The 17238-nt window shown below is 37.1% G+C and overlaps 1 protein-coding gene across 1 annotated transcript in view; it reads right to left on the reverse strand.

The window, feature by feature from the left end:
* Positions 1–3699: 3699 nt before the first annotated feature.
* tspan15 (tetraspanin 15) overlaps positions 3700–17238 on the reverse strand; it is a 39256-nt gene continuing 25717 nt past the window's right edge. The window contains exons 5-8 of the mRNA XM_087837082.1: positions 12534–12650; positions 10082–10132; positions 9601–9714; positions 3700–5926 (exon numbers count right to left, since the gene is read on the reverse strand). Of these exons, the coding sequence (XP_087693208.1) occupies positions 5786–5926; positions 9601–9714; positions 10082–10132; positions 12534–12650 (423 nt within the window). The 3' untranslated portion in view covers positions 3700–5785. The remainder of the gene's footprint in view (positions 5927–9600; positions 9715–10081; positions 10133–12533; positions 12651–17238) is intronic.

Consider the following 17238-nt stretch of genomic DNA (forward strand, 5'->3'; position numbering starts at 1 on the left):
GTCAGGGTGAAAATAAAGCTGGCGTGCACTGCTTCTGCATTTTGGTTTAATTTTTGTTTAATAAATAATGACACAGTAAAATTACATTTGGTGATGGTTATCCGAGGGTACTTCTTTGTCACATGACCCTACATATCTTATATATATTTTCTCTCTGATAACAGGTAAAAGGTCAACTGACAGCTGCTGGCTGAAACTTGTTCTGCAATGTCATCAGGCGGTTTATGAGTATAGTTTGTTTTATTTTTATGCATATTTGCTTTTTTCAAATATACAGAAATTTTTGTTCTTAAAATGACTCTAACATGAAATAAAAAAATAAAAGAGTATAAACCTCTGAGGAGGGTGCACATAAAATATCTGAAGTGTTAATGGAAAATTGCCCCGATAAACAAACACTTTTCAGGTTGAATTCACCCCAGTGCCAGTAATTATCTGTTGCTCGTAAGCAGCCAGAAATGGATGAAACGTCTCCCAGTCACATTATGGAGCAGAACTAGTAAGAGGTAAAAGATAAAGAGCAGAGCCCTGGTTCACAGTCCAGAGAAGCCTGATCAAAAATGCTCTCTATGGAAGACTTGTTGCCAAATGTCATTGTTGTAAAGAACCATCTTCAGCAACAACTAATGTGACTGAATGCTGCAACAGATGGTGTGACCCCCACTGAGTCCTGAACATCGCTGAGATTTGGATTCCACAAAGAGACAGAAGCAGCAGACATGCAGACAGCCTACATCCTCAGAGGAACTATAAACAAACTATAAAACCAGTGAAGAGTCTGATTTAAAGCATATACTGTTTGCTTCTGTAACCCTTTCACTTATGGTCATATAAGACATGCCGTGTGCCTGACAGACCAATCACTCTGCTGTCTGTACAGCTGTCTGCTTGTTTTGGTGTAAACAGCTGAAGAGGAGAAGTGAAAGTCAAGGGGGAGACAGAAAGCCAGACTGAGAGGGAGATACACATACTTTTTCTCTCATGATGTAAAACCATAAGCTCACAAGACGACTCCCACACAGAGAGGTTTGCCCTCCTAAATTTGCCTGCAGATGAGGCAAGATGGTTCATGACTAATTGTCAAGGACAAACTACTCGGCTGGAAGAAATATGTATCTCAACTATCTCACTATATCAAGTAACCACTCTCAGGCAGTGGGTGCTTGGGAAATTGTGAAATTCTATCTTAAGCAAATACAACAATGGTTGTAATTGTGGACAGGCCCCCTGTCTCGATAAACACAGGCTGTAGTCCTATGGTTTTAGCAAGGTTCCTAACAGAGTGAAGGGATTCTGTGGAGTATCTGTGTGGCAGTCATAACAAGAGCTGTTTGAATTCTTTAAATCCCTAGGAAAGGTGCTTCAGTGCTTCCTTTATTATACACCGGACCATCCTTTATAAAAGGAAAGCCGATAACGCTGTCCCAGAGTTCAAAGTAACACTTGTTCGTGAAAACAGTCAGTCTAATAAGAGATATTTTCTGCCATATCCTGCTGATATATTTTGAACCTTCAGCGGCAGGCTGTTAAACCCACAGGTGAACTTTGAACATTTTGCTACTGTTATAAAAACTGCTTCTTGCGTAGCTAATCTAAAGAAGGATTGTGAGCTACATAAAACTGATCAGAGTTAATTTAAGGTTTACCATAATTCAGTTTGCATTAATTATATCCTCAATTTAGGTGCTGCTGCCTTAGGATGATCATAATTGATTTTTCTTCTGTCACAGAAAGCCTTAATAAAGGCATTAGTTACACTTGCTCATCTGTCTATGAAGAGAAAACATGAGTGGCCAAGGATACGCAACTAATTTCAATGTGACAAGCATTTCATTTCCTTTTATAGGCTATTTATTCCCTCTGGAATTTAATCTTGCAGCTGAAGTAATATTGCTCACCAGTTGTTCTCTTTTACTGAACTGAAGCAATTAAGATGAGCTTACCACATTTTCGGGACATTGCCGTTTGAGACCCAATTCAGGAACAATATTAAGGAGGCCAGTGTTAAGTGCAGTCAGACTCTCTGAGCGCACCAGTAATCATTATGAATTCTTCTTAATATCTTTCCTTCACTTCAGTTTTTTTTCTTTGAAGTTCAAGTAAAAGTTTAGAAAAAGATTAAAGAAATTTATGGGCGATTTTCTTTTTTTTTTGGCCATTTCTCCACAGTCATGCACTAAAAGACAACATAATACGACTGCTGCACTGAAATACAAGATCATAAACTGTGTTATGGTGCAGCTAACAAAATGAATTAATTGAAAATGTATTGTTTTACAAATATAATTACCACAAGATGAATTAGTGTGAGTGTATATTATATTATGAGATATTATAGGTATATTTACAATGTTGTCTTGAAAAGGTTAATTTTATTTTTCCCTGAAAAAGAGGATCTAGTACCCTTTGTCCCTAAATTTCTGCCTAAGGTTGTATTTCTATAACAGCTCAATTTCATAGTGGTCTGGGGGTAACCACATGACTGCTCTCAAGGAGATGAATAGCTGTGATCATCTTTTAATTTTGTGTCATGGACAGCTTACAGTACTTGCTTTAAAATTGAGCCAGAGTCTGAGTGTATTGCTATGATTATTTATATCGTTTTGGTGAGTGGAACATGGCCATTGCTTTCAGATCATTCCCCAAAGTGTCTTCTTTCTGTGATAAAGCAAAATAACTTTCTGGTCCTGAGTGGCGGTCGAAGTAAAATATTAATCTGTTCGATTCAGCAGGAGGTCTGTGGAGCAGCAGGAGCAGGAGGAAGAAAGATCGTACAACAGATAAACACCAAGCCTCTGTGGACATTCCCACTCTTTTCACATAAACTCCTCTAATGTGTAAAACAGAAGAGACGTCATGTACACATGGTGCTTGTGTTTGAGAAGCTTCTAGTATAGCACTGTTTGGTAATGTAAAAAGTAAAATTAGAAATAAACTGACTCTAAATTAATCTTTCAATTTTAGAGGTTTTCAGTGCCACAAATTTTGGTCACTGTTTTAACCTAAATATACTGTGAAATGTTACTATTGCAACATATTGTTTTTAACACAACAAAGATTTTTGTCACTCAGCCTGAGTCTTTCATAAATGTGTTTACTTATTTTGATATTATGTTTAAACCAAACAAACAATTCAACGAGTAGGTTTCTTTCTCCAAAGCGCATCTAATAAAATATTCTTATGTTGTCTTGTATGTTTTGGTATGAATGTCCTGTTATTTGGACCATTCTTGGGCATCTTACATGTAAGCATTAGTGATGGTTTGTAACAGTGGAGCTGAATGTGACAGCTTGAATTATTACAAGAACTGGCTTTGTTTGGAGACTTTTATGGAAATAATTCAGGAACTTTTACATTTTTCATCTGTTCCATTTTTGTCTGTAGATGCTCACATACTTCAACATGAAAAATTTACACACAGCTGTAAACTCAGGATGAAGCCTGGCCTAGAAAATACACAGTATGATATCAACAATCATTTATACAGCCTCACCCGAAATACCTTCACAGGACGACCTATTGAGTACCATAATTTTAAAGCTGTTTTAATGTTTAATGATTTCGATTAGTTTGAGCCAGAGGTGACAATTTTTCGGAGAGGGTGTAGACTTGGGGAGATGTTTGGTGATTGAGTTGCTTTTGTGGTTTGTTCCTTAAATACAGTCCACTAAAAGAAAAACAACAGGACTCTTAAAATATTTTAATCATTTTATTTTCCAACCTAAACCCAACAAAGCATTTCAAAAACATACTTTCAAATTATGTTGTGCAGTCTTTCCAACATTGTATAAACTTTGGAGCTGAGACCACCTTTGTACATATTTATACAACCAGTGACAAATAATGAATATGAAAATAACAGAACTACCCATATATATTGTTATATCACATTGACGGTGAACTGGGTCAATATATTTTTATTTGTAACTTAAATTACAGTTTCAATCAAATTTCCAAAACAAACTAATTAGCCAAAATAGTTCCCTTAGCACCGTTAGTTTAATGAGGCAGACAAACGAAGCACATTGAGTGACATTAATGTAATTAAATCCATGTAACTAAAAATAGTTTTCATTTTTAAATGCATCAAATCATAAAAAAATAATTTCCTTAATGCTAGAAGCTGTTGTCGCTTTATATCGAAACTGATTCTCTCTAAACGCATCCTCACAGTAAAGAGTATAAAATAACTGTAACACATAATAAAACCCCCATACGACAGAGTACATACACACCACCAGACAGTAGTTACAAAGTGGGTGTGTGTGGTTACCAGTCAGCTTTCCATAGGTTGTGAAGTTTGAGGTTCACTGCTGGTAAATAGTGGTAAATAAACGTTGCTATACCTCACGTTGTATACTTCTACACCCACACTCATTATTGAGTGAGTTGCACTTATAGCTCTGCTGTAATGATGCTCTGTCTAAATAACAAGGCCACACTACTACTCCTGTTACATCTTTCCACACAACAATAGTCAGTGGGAAATATCTCTGTATTGTTCCCTTTGAACTTGTTGTTAGGCATCATGTGATTGTTGTTGTTGGCAGTGGCACAAATATCTTACTTCATACAATTTACTGCTTCAATTTTGGCAGTTCACAGTGATCGTATACTGTTTCGCAGAGTGATCAGAAGCATACTCATGAACTCAGAAACTGATATTCAGCATGCCCGAGGGAGCTGTTACGAAGAAGGGTCAACACTGCAAACAGGCACTGTTTACATAAATCTGATTTATTTGCCAATAAAAGTCTTTGAAAATTATAAAACGCCCCAAATTTGTCTTCATTAGATCACAGAAACATGTAAAAAATAAGCTAAATAAAAAAAGTCAAGAGCCAAATTACAGGAAACAAAATTTGTGCCACGTCCACAGCTTTGGCCACAGCAGATCTAAAGTGCTGCTTTTATAACTTCACTATTCTGTGAAAAGACAGCTTGAAAACATGCAATCATGACTAACATGTCAATCACAAATCGTCATTTCCACTGCACAATTGTTTGATTGAAGACAGTTGTACTGTGCTGATTGTCAGCCACTACACAAATAAGGAGTAGGATACATACTACATGCAAGTCTACTAACAGCAGTATTCAAACTGGCATGCAGTGGCAATTTCTAAAAGACAAGGTTGCTGCTTATAGGCACCCTGAGATAGTCGGTTATAGCATTGCCACTTTACTAAGATTCATATTTTTTTTGTGTTCCCACTGACAAAATTGTATTTCATAATAAAGGTTTTTTTTCTTTAATAAAATATCTGTAATACATCTGAGCATCATAGGTAACACTTGTCCTGGACACATCAGGAGATACAAATAAGGCAAACTGACCAGCTGTTTTTAAGCAACAAACAAATAAGCAAAAAAAAAAAAAGTCATTTTAGACCATTTTTATGCATACCAGCACTTCAATGCCGATTCAGCATTGATTATTTAGAAAGGTCAAGCAATGGTTTAATCAACAGAAGAAACAGGGGTAGAAAAGTATCAAAATTAGGCAACGCCACGAACTGTGATTGTGTGTTGCACTGGAAAAGACTCATTTCATATAAAAGAAAGAAACAAAAGTGGTTGTTTTGTATTTTGTCTTTATCCCTGAGACCGTGCTAGCCACATTGCAGTTAAAAGCTCATATCTAAACGAGTATTTTCCACTCATCCATTAGTACACTGTATTTCAACAAAGTTGTTAAAAGTAAGTAAAACAAGCGACACTAAAAAAAAAAAAAAAAAAAAGCACAGTTGAACATCAGATCTCTTTGCTACTTGCAGTTTTCTGTCAGTCCCATTCTGGCATACATTTGAACCATTTGTCCAAGTGACCTTTCTGACGTAGTGCATCTTTGGTGGGTTCAGCGTACTCATTACTTATGTCTTCAACACGAGTGATATATATCCGGGTGACTAGCATACCGAAGAACTAGACAGAGGGAATGAGAGAGAGAGAGAGAGAGAGAGAGAGAGAGAGAGAATCTTAATAAGCATGGTGGAAGAAAGGTGACTGTGGCTGCTTTTCATTAGTCTCATTTGTGTCTTTACCATGTATCTAAGCCTCCCTAATGTAAGATATGAGAAAGAGATTAAAAGAAGAGATGTGAGGCGGAAGGAACAAAGGAAATGTGTGTTTAGATCAACTGGACATCCTTTGAAAGATCACCTGAAGCAACATCAGTCTGCATGAGGACTGCACAGCCTGATCAGCTGGTGGTCTGCTGGTAGCAGCTGCTTTGTATGCTTCTGAGTTTGTCTTTGCAGAGATACAGGCACGCGACTACTACTGCCACATCTGTCCACACAACGAAATTGAGTGCGAAATCTCTCTGCTTCTCTGTTTCCCAAACGAGAACTAGCAAACTAGACACCTGTACCTCCTCCCAGCTTTGTTTTTCAGGCCTGAAAGAAATCAGCTAATTATTAAATACAGGTCTGTGAATGCCAAGAAAGTCCATGTAAGAGGTAAACCCTCTAAAAGGCTTTTATGTATAATGTCTGTGCTTGTCTTATGGTAATGACTTAGAAAAAGATTACGCAAGAAGAAGAGGAAGGGCTTTCTAATTTTCATTTCTGACTTTTCTTTTTGACTCGTTTAAGTTTGTGCCTAATGCAGTTTTGAGGAAAACCTGACAAGTATCTGCACAGCCTTTACCAAAAAAATATTTTCTACTTACTCTGCAAACGCATCCCAGAAATTAAGCTCACATCTCAGATAACAAAAGCACACATATCAGCAATACTTTAATCTATTTATTTATATTTAGAGCTTGTATTCGTTCCATTTGCTTTTTCATGATTGTGAAATTTGTCAAAATAATCTCAGTGAATCATAGAAATGAGAGGAACAAAGGTACTTTTAATCACATACACATTTTTGGATTGTTCACAGCCAAAAAATACACTTTGTGTATTTTTTCCATTTTAATATGTCTTGAAAAAAGTTGCTTAATATTTATTTTATTGTTTTTTATTAATTAGACCTACACTAATCACACGTCCAGAAATACACACAATTGGAATCTAAACTGGAAGCTGAGATAAAAATGACTTGTCCTGCTATATAGAGATTTCTGTTGAGTTAGATGAAATTTTCCACTTGGAACTAAACATTCGTAAGTAACCTCAAATATCCGACAGAGTGGGACACCAGATTAAATGTTGAGCATCACCTGAGAAATCGGGATGTGTGACAAAGAGCAAAAGAGAAGCACCTGTGTAATGAACCGGACGACTGACACCTTCTGCACAGCTCAAGTTCAACATGCTTATTAAAGTCCAGCACAGCCTACATTCATATATTCATAGCTGCCAGAGTGTGTGGATTATTAAATGTATGATTGAAAATGTGATTTATGAGGGTAGAAATGGCAAAGTAATGAAAAACAGCACCTGTGCTGTTACATCCACACTACCAAATGAATCTGGTTCAAGAAAAGGGAAGGATGAAGGAGTATAAGGTGTGCAGAGTGAATGAATAGTGTGCATTTGTAGATTTTGTTCTTTTAATGCCGGAAAAGAATAAAAGTCTGATTTAAAAAGAAAATCTTTGGTCCATTTTAAGTTCAGAAAGAATATTTTAAAATAAAAGTTAATTTTTGTGTTTTTATTATGGCCTGTTTGGTCCAAGCAAATCTAAATAAATTGGACCAGCAAGTAACTGCACAGCTGATTTTTATCTCTCCTAAGGCTGTGGAGCTGTCAGATGTGCCTAAGGGGTGAAGCAATTTCCATTTTATTCCATTTGCTAATCTGGGTTTTGGAGGATTTATTCCACTGAGCTCTAAAAGGTACACTCTATAAGTCTCTGCAAGCTGTTTTGGTAAATACAGAAGCAAATACAAGTTTGCCTTCTCAAAATCTGAAGTACAAATGACACATCACTGCAGCCACACCTATCACAAAAAGGTCAACTGAAAAACTGTACAACCTTGCATGAAATCTCATAGGACCTCTGTTTGGCCACCTCTAACATTATCTCCCTAACCTGTGGGGTTCCACAAGGTTCAGTCCTGTGTCCAGTATTATTTTCTTTCTACATGCTTCAGCCGGCATCATTTAGTATTTTAATGACATTTCTTATCATTTCTATGGTGATGACATTCAGCTATATACGTCTTTTAAGCTTCACCAGCTGGACCCACTGTTTTAGCTCTCTAGCAATTGCCTTGTATTAAATGCCAACTTTACTGAAACAATAATTATAGCACCTGAACTATATCCTAAAATCAGTCCGGCTCTTGCTTCTTTTGTTTCAAATGTAAAGTTCAGTGTTTGAAATCTCGGTACAATATTAGATTCTTCTCTGGTCTGCGCAGCTGAACCAAAAAAAACCACACAAAAAAACAAAACAATTCCCGCATTTGTGCTTAGATTATTGTAATGCCCCGTTTACTGGTTTTGACAGATAATCTCTCCAAGCTGTACAAAATACTGCATCCAGACTATTAACGTGTTGATATTTAACAACACGTTCTAGAAATCAAGCTCACAACACTCCCATCTTATATTCAATAAATTAGCTCCCAAGAGATTTTAGCATTTGTTTAAAATTCTTGTATTTACACACAAAGTGCTAAGTGGCCATGCTCCAGATTATTTATCTCATCTTGTTACAAAAGACACTGCTGCTGACTATCTCCATTTACAAGCTCAGAATTTTTTAGTTGTTCCTCGTACATGAATAAAGGCCGGGGAGACAGTCTTTTTAGTCTACATTTATTTGTTTTGTTTAAACAGGCTTTCTGTTTAGACTTTTATTACATTATTTTATCTATTTGCCCATCTGTACATCTGTCTATACTTTTGTATTGAGTTTAAAAATTTAATTGTTAAAAGGTAAAGTAAAATTAAATGGTAATTGTTCCATAAACATCCATGGTGGGAATAAATACCAACAATGAAAATAAAACTCATCTAGCTACAAAGTGACATAGATAACTCCTCATATATAGTACTACACATTAAAATATAACTTAGTCATCCTTGTCTCAGGTAAATTATACTAAACCAGCCTGTTTTTTGCAGCTAATGTTTTGTGTTAAATTGTGCTTCTAAAAGGCTTTTTCAGCGCATCTTTTTAAATCAGATCTTTTTAAATCAGATCTTTTTAAATCCATTTCTGTCCCATGGGCAACAATTGAAAGATGTATGCCTCTACTCTGTGCCCCTCCCCTCCAGAGCGCCGCACTTTTATTCAGACACCCTTTTGAAGAAGTTAATTGCTGTTGTTTGTACCCACCATCGACAGCTTTCCCTTCACCACAATAATAACTGTATTTGTTTCGAACTTTTTAAAACACACAGTTACAAAGTGAGTCATAGTTGGGATAAAAACACATTAAAAATGAGTGTAAATATTTATATTATATAACAGAGTCAAGCACATTTCTGTATGAACACTCCTATACAAACATATTAGGAGAAGAAAAGGCCACAGATAATGGGAAAAGCTAACCTGTAAAAAATGAGTAGAAAGGTAAAGCATCTGTACTATCTCACGGTACAAATCCACTTCTCAGTATTCATCATAAAACTGCTCATGAGAGAAACTTGTCTGTTTATTGGTGTTGATAGTGTGTGTGTGTGTGTGTGTGTACGTACCTGAGGCACTAGGATCAAAAACAGAAGTATGATCATAATCTTATAATTGTCCAGCAGCCAGTAAATGAATGCACCGGTGCAGCCTCTGGTATAGATGTCAGGCAGTGGTTGATGCTGTGGGACACAGAACACTGGTGGTTAGTCCAATTTCAAAACTACAAAAAGTCAAAGGCAGCTCCCTTTCCTTTCTTCCAACTGTTTAACTTTATGTTCCTTGCTTATAATAAGACCAGTCCATTACTTAATTATCTGACACTTGTCCTCAGTTGTGTGAGAGCGACACAGCACATCCAGAGTTATTGCTAAGAAACATTCAGCTGTCAATGAGATAAAAAGAACAGCAACTGCCAGTTTTCTGTCTGCAATTCCCAGTTTAAATGAACCTTCGGTGGATATAAAGCATACAACAGTCACAATGGATATTTCAGCACATAATAAAGTGGCAAGAGCTCATCTTTGTTTTATGACTTTGAGGTCTTACCTTGTCATCTAGGGCCTTGTACCCACACATAGTGTTGGGCACTTCATTATTCTGAAAGAGAAGTAAAATGTTTCAAATAAAAATTAACAGAAAGCTGTACAGTGTGGGGACAGCCAGGAGAATAAAAGCTTTTATCTAATCTAATGGTTTTATCTTCAGAACAGAGTCATCTGCAGCCTGCATCTTGTTGTATTAAAATTAAAATTAAGTGGAATTAAAAAGTGCTGCTAGTCAAAGAAAGAAAGAAAGAAAGAAAGAAAGAAAGAAAGAAAGTTTGAGCCAACACAGAAACCTTTAAATTAAATTTTAGAGAATGTCGGATGAGATCAGTTTCATAAGTTCAGACAGTTCGTCAAACTGTTGTGTGTTTAGCTCAAGACTTTCTCTTTGTTCTCTTTGTCCTTATAATTACTGGACAGTGTAGGTGTACAGATTACAGGGAGCCTTTGCTACTTAGAGGTGGAGAAAATTGCCTGCACATGCCATGGCTAAGGCTTAATCACAATATAGGGTGAAGAGGTGCATTTTAAATGTCACTCTGCATGCAAGAGCTATTACTTTAAGACCCAGACACACAGACACTGGCAGCCACCGAGCACTAGAGAAAAATGTGCATTCCTTAATGCCAACCACTTTGCAGATGAAAATCAGAATTTCAGTTGTTTAGCAGTTGCTTGGGGCTGAGGGTTGAGGAAGGTGTCGCCGACAGATCTTTAGGCCTGTGTGTCTGAGAGCTTTAATGACACACACACACAAATCCAAAACTAAAAAAAAACAAATTCAGGAACAAACATGATACAATTACAGATTAGTTGGTATCTAATTCTGATCTTCAGCTCTCACTGTGATTGTGAGACTGCATGCCCCCAGTGAGAAGGTGCCTTCCTGAGCAAATAAAATGCCAGCATCTCACAGTGTGTAATTTGTCTCTCAGAAGTGAAGCTGCGTGGGATTTTGGGAGTTCTCCTCAGCACAACTGCAGATCAAAAACCCTCTCATGAGACAAATGAGGATGTATCAAGATAAATTCACGTCACACTTTAGCCATTAAGCCATTTATTCACGTATTTTCACGTGAATATCACCCCCCAGCAAACCTGGAATCTTTAGCTTTAACTAATCAGACTTTGTTCATTCCCACTGCAGCCACAAAACACCTACACAATTTTTTTCTAAAAACCTCTTAGCATGAAGTGTTCATCAACTCCAGTGAAGAGACGGGTGTGTTAAATATGTGCAATCGTCTTTTACAGGGGACTTAATGTATTCTACCTTCATATGTTTTTATAACTGGACCCCATTAAAAATAGGTCGGCATGAGATACAGTTTAAGATGATAAATGCCAGTGTAATTTTGGTCTTTTAACATTTGGTTTACAAGTTTTAATGTATTTTAGGATTTTCTCAAATCCACACATATATTAAACTGGTCAACATTTCAAACCACAAATCAGTCTTGATGAGTGTTTGGGGTTATTGTCCTGCTGGAACACCCATCTGTGTCTTAGTTTTAAGTGTCTAGCCGTTGATTTGAGATGAAGTTGAAGAATTTGGAGGTACTCCTCGATCATTATTCCATCTACTCTGTGTAAAGTAATGTACCACAGGCAGCAAAGCAGCCCCAGAGAATGACACCATCGTGCTTGACAGTTGAAAGTTTGAAAACCTCAAGCTGTCACTATAGTCAAAAAGCTCAGTCTTTGACCATAAAACCTTTCTCCAAAAGGCATATGGCTTCCAGTTCACGGCAGATTTGAGCCTCGGTTTGTTCTGAACATCCTACAACCAATTTCTTCTTATGTGATGATGACAGTTTTGGCATTCTTCCAGATAAATTGTGCTTGCATAGACCTGTCTGAACTGATGATCTGCAGTTGTTTAGAAATGGCTCCAAGCGACCTTTCCAACTTGTCCAAATCTACTAGTCTCCACTTTAGATTTTTGCTGAATTCCTTGGATTTCCCCTTGTTCTGAATATTGGTCAATCTGATGAGTGCTGTCAAACAAATCTTTTTAATGCTGATAAAGAAAAACTACTGGTTGTAGTCAGTGCAATATAAGTTCAAATTCAAACTTGTGCACCCAATTCTTGTTCTTTTTTTTCTCCCAAACGGTCATTAAAAACAAAAGCTGTTCAAAGAAACCTATGACATTCATGCCCATGATGGATGTAAACGTCTACCCACAAGTAGTTTCTAAAAAAACATCATTTAAATGTTATATACCATGTAAAATATGTACTTGTAATTATGTACTTGTAATTATAATAATAATAAAAATGTTTTAAATGTAGTAGCTGAACATAAATTGTGCTGTAGCAGTATTATCAGAAGAGGCAGAAGCAGTTAGCATCATGCATAGAAACTGGTAATACAAGAGGTATTATTGCAACAAGAAAAGCATAAATTGTACCAGCAGATGTAGTGGTAAGACCATCAATAATGACACCTACCTTAGTAGTAACACAGCAGGTATATGGGACACCGCAGGCTAACGGACCGGGCGCACTACAGTTGTGGTACATGTTGACTTTCCAGTCTTTAAATTCTTCACCTCCACAACACTTAAACTGACAAAGAGGGGAAAGATGACAATATTAAAGGTAAGAAGGAAAAGAAAAGTGGTTTTAAAACACAGGAGAGACAGAGAGAGTCAATAAGTAACTAACTATGTGAACATGATTCATTCTGTTGTGCTGGTATGATGCCAAAAGTAGCATTTTAGGATGAAATTAATCACAATTAACAACATTTTTCATCCGGTTAGTATTTGATTCTCTCTCTCTCTTTTCCTTTCAGCCAGAATTTTAAAGGAGCAGATCGAAGGGCTTTCACCTGAAGAAGTGGCGTTTCCCTGTACAAAATATTTTACTGAGCTGTTTACAAGACAAATGAGGTAAACTATACCATGAATATTCACATTCAGATGCAGCTGTGTTTACTATCCAAATACAATTTTCCACTGGTGGCAAATTTATTTGACTGTGCAAACACAGCTTCCCCCTTTCATTCCTTCTACCACATTCTTGAAAAGGTCGGTATTTATTGTGATGTTTGCACATATCCAAAAACCTGCTTATATCTACTTCCTTCATTACTTTTAAGAGCAGGTGCGTTTTTCCTTCCCACTAGACATGTAAGCTCTTCCTCGGAGATGCATCTTTGTCCCTGTCTTGTAAAGTGCTGGCTGGTCTGTTTGTGTACAAAATACTCATAGCCAACTCCGGCACAAGTCCATCCATCTGTCTATCCATCCATTTCCTTAATCACTAATCCAATTCGGAGTCACGGGGGTTTTGGGCCCATTTCAGATCTCATTCAGTGAGAGGCAGGATACCACCTGGACAGGTGGCTCGTATTCAGATCTGAGGAAAATATTCCCATTTCGAAAGAAAACCTGAAAATACTTCACTAGGAGGAGATAAAAGGACTAATTTGGAACACTCAAAGAGAATTTGCTGCTTCACTGACCTGCATCAAATTTGGAAATTATCATCTTCACAAGAACAGTGAAACATTATGTGTCATCACCTGCAGCCACGTGTTGAACACGTGGCTGCAGAGGCTGCACCCGTCATTTTTACTGCCCTCTTCTTTTGCAAACCCTCAAGAGACCAAAAAAACCAAAACAAATCAACAGCAAACAAACCTGGGAAAACACATTAGCGTTAGTAAGCCAACAACGTATTTAATAAAGTTTTAAGTCTTCCTGAATATACAAACAACACAAATTCCAGTATAATACACAAAAGCTCTGTTCATTTGTTCCTAAATGATCAGCAGTTGTGCAACCAGAGTTGGCACACAGGTACATCTTGGGACCCTGAAGGTTTTCACATCATTACATTGCCTAGCAACCACCTACCAACAAGCTTAAATGACCCATTCATACTGTTGATGCACCTACAACTTCTCGTAAGAACATATGATTTTTATAGCATGAAAATAACATCTAAATTATATCCAGAAATACTTAAATAATGTGTGATATTTTATGACGGCTTAACATTGCCTAGCAACCAACTAGAAATGGACTAAAATGACCCATTTGTAGCATTTATCTAGCTCCAGACCTATGAAAAGCCTAATATTGTTTTATTTCATAAAAATAATATTAATTTACATCCATGTAATTTGTTTCATTCAGCTCTTCTTACATTTGCTGAAGGCACAAATGTGCACTTTCTTTGCTCAGTTTTCATCGTACAGGGTGGAAAAGTTGCCACACCGATGCTTTGGTATGCTGAACTGTATTTCCCATTTTCATCCAAAGTGACAATAAGACAGTTTTTAAGGTAGTGCTGAAGAACAAACTCACTGTTAAAATAGGGCATAAGCCTTAAATTGGCACTTCTCATTATACATGAAATGCAAATGAACTTGTCATAGCAGTATCGCCTCAGTTAACAATTAGCATTAATGGGATACAGCTGTTAATGGAGTTACACCTGTATTTGACTAGCAAGAAGAAAAAACTAAATTAGACCCAATATAAATGACATCTGGTACCAAAGGATTTTCAATATCCGAATATAAAAATGGGAAAAATGTCTCAATTGATGGCACTCTGAGTAAATTACAGCTGCCGTTTGACATCTCAGTTATTTTGGTTTGATTTACGCTTTCACTTGGGGTAGATAGCAACTGCACAGCTGCCTCAGAGAGTAAAGAATGAGCGAAGCAGAGCCCAATACTGGTACCTCTGCTTGGTAGTCACTTATTGAATCTAATATTTTATTTGGAGGGAGAACATGAGGCAGAAAGAGAGAATGAGACAAGAGATAAAGAGGGACGATGAATAAATGAATAGACAAGAGAGCGTTCTTTGTCAGGCAGCGTCATCAGTATGCTGATATGATGCCAGTCTGCCAAAGCAATACTCCCTCCTCTGTTGGTGTGATTCTGCACAGCTGTTTTTCCAGCACTGGGTCAAGACCCCCCCAAAAAAAAGGTCACACACAAAAAAACCAAACAAAAAAAAAAAAGCCACAACAACAAACAAAAACTTAATATAAGAACACACAGTTCTCAGTGTGGTAGGTGCTACAGTGCAGTATCACCCAATCTAATCCCGTCTATGAGCAGACTGTTCAATTTATTACGCAGCCTCATGAGATAAAAATTAAGGATCTTTTCAAAACACGTCCATCTCCTGAGATTCTGATGTGACGTGTGAGAGTGATGGATGGATTACACAACAGTTTGTTTACTAAAGTTGAAATTGAAATAAATAGTCATTTAAAAGTGATGTGACACATTTATTTATTTTTATGACTGCACTGGTGAGAGTCATGACCGAAGCCATTATGTTCTAGGGTTGTCCATCTGTCCGTAGCTCTTAAACTGGCAACCTCGACAATTACAGAGCCTTCATGGAGTAATTGTTAAATCAGTTCCCTTCACTTCTCTGTCTCTCCCTTTTCACCCCCAGTGTGTGGCTGAAGGAATCCTATGTGTTCACATCCTCATGAATGTGACATGTCAGGAATTTATATAAAATTGGTCAAAAAGTCACCCTCACAAAATATTTAGCTGAGCCGGTTTGCAGAGGTATACAACAATAAGGTGGTAACTTGAGTTTATTTTAGAATTTTTTTTATTGTGACTAAATTTCCAAAAGTCTCCTGGAATTAAATATTTGCAGAATAAGTGACTAATTTTGTGACTGTCCAGCTGACTGATGAAGAGCTGCTTGCATGCAGACTGTGACTAATCGTATGGTTAAGTCCCCCTCTGAGCCAACCGCTCAAAGCGTGGGTTGCAATTACAGCAACATAATGAGCGTGTGATTACAGGTTAAAGACTGAGGTGGTTTTTTCAAAAAGTTTGCTAAACTTTTCAGGATCACTTACTATTGTTACTGCATTAATAATAACCATAATTATGACTTTATTTATATAACATTGTTCAAGCTCCACATTACAACGTGCTTCACGGGAGCAACAGAATAAAACAGAAGTAACAAATGGAGGAAAAAAAAGACACTTTAAAGTAAATTTAAGGGGAGGGAAAAGCTTTCTCATCAAAGTATTTTTTAAAAGATGATTTCAAGGAAGTGACTGACTTGATTTTGCCAGACAGGTTGTTTCAGAGCCTGCAAATGCTTTGTCCCTTTGAGTTTTCAGTTGGGCCCCTGGAACAGGCAAAAGACCTCTGGTGCATATGGTAATTACTAAGAGGTCAGAAATGTAGCTTCGAGCAAAGCTATGAAAGACTTTAACAGAAATCAGTAAAATCTTAAATTCAATTCTAAACATTGTGTAAAAAGGTAAGAGAAATGTGATCTTGTCTCCTCGTTCTAGCTGAAAGTCTGGCAGCTGAGTTCTGTAGAGTCTGATTTAATTCAGTAGAATGACATTCACAAGGATCTAGAGGTTGGCCATCTCCTGGCAGCCTCTTTTTCTACAAAAATATTTTGCCCATCCAAGTTGACGAATGGTTTGCAGCTGTCACTGAAAGAGGTTGCTGCACCAAAAACTTGCATATAATTCTTTTGTTCACTAGCAGATTGCTGCAGTTGCCCATAGTTTGCATGGAAGATGGCAACTTGTATGCAAACACTTGCTAATGAAACGCTGAACAGTTGTGAAAATTTGAAGGCAAAAGATCAATGTTTCTGGCTTGCAACTCATTCTTCAAAGTAAACATTGTGCCTTAGAACTAAATCCAATGTATTTTTCTTATATTTTCACTACTGCTTGGAGATTAAGTAGTGAGAGTTTGCAAAGACGTTGGCGCCTTCCATAAGAACCACTAGCAACCAAAGCAAGGAAGTTGTCAGTGCAGCACCTAATACCTGTTTGTGAAAAATTGCACCTATCGACGCCAAACAACCTTGAAGAATATGTTTTTTTTCCTAGTGACAGTAATAGATACCAGTAGGTTCACTGTCTGGTCTCTAAAAGTGTGTCACTCGGCTTTAGTTTCCATCAAACCAGTAGGTCTTGTAAAAATTTTTACAGCAGGGAACCAGTTCACCCACTTCCCGAGGCTGATATAGCTCCTGAAAAAGAGTTTTCTCTGTTTTTACCAAAAATTATAGTATTTTTGTCATTTACGAAAAACAAAACAAAACAAAACAAGTGCTGTAATAACTCAGTACATTTGTATAGGTACAGTTTTAAACTCTATTAGATGGATGGAAAAGGAGATCTAGTG

This window comes from Neolamprologus brichardi, chromosome 1 (genome assembly GCF_056152115.1).
Source record: "Neolamprologus brichardi isolate AB-2024 chromosome 1, ASM5615211v1, whole genome shotgun sequence".
Classification (NCBI taxonomy): Eukaryota; Metazoa; Chordata; class Actinopteri; order Cichliformes; family Cichlidae; genus Neolamprologus; species Neolamprologus brichardi.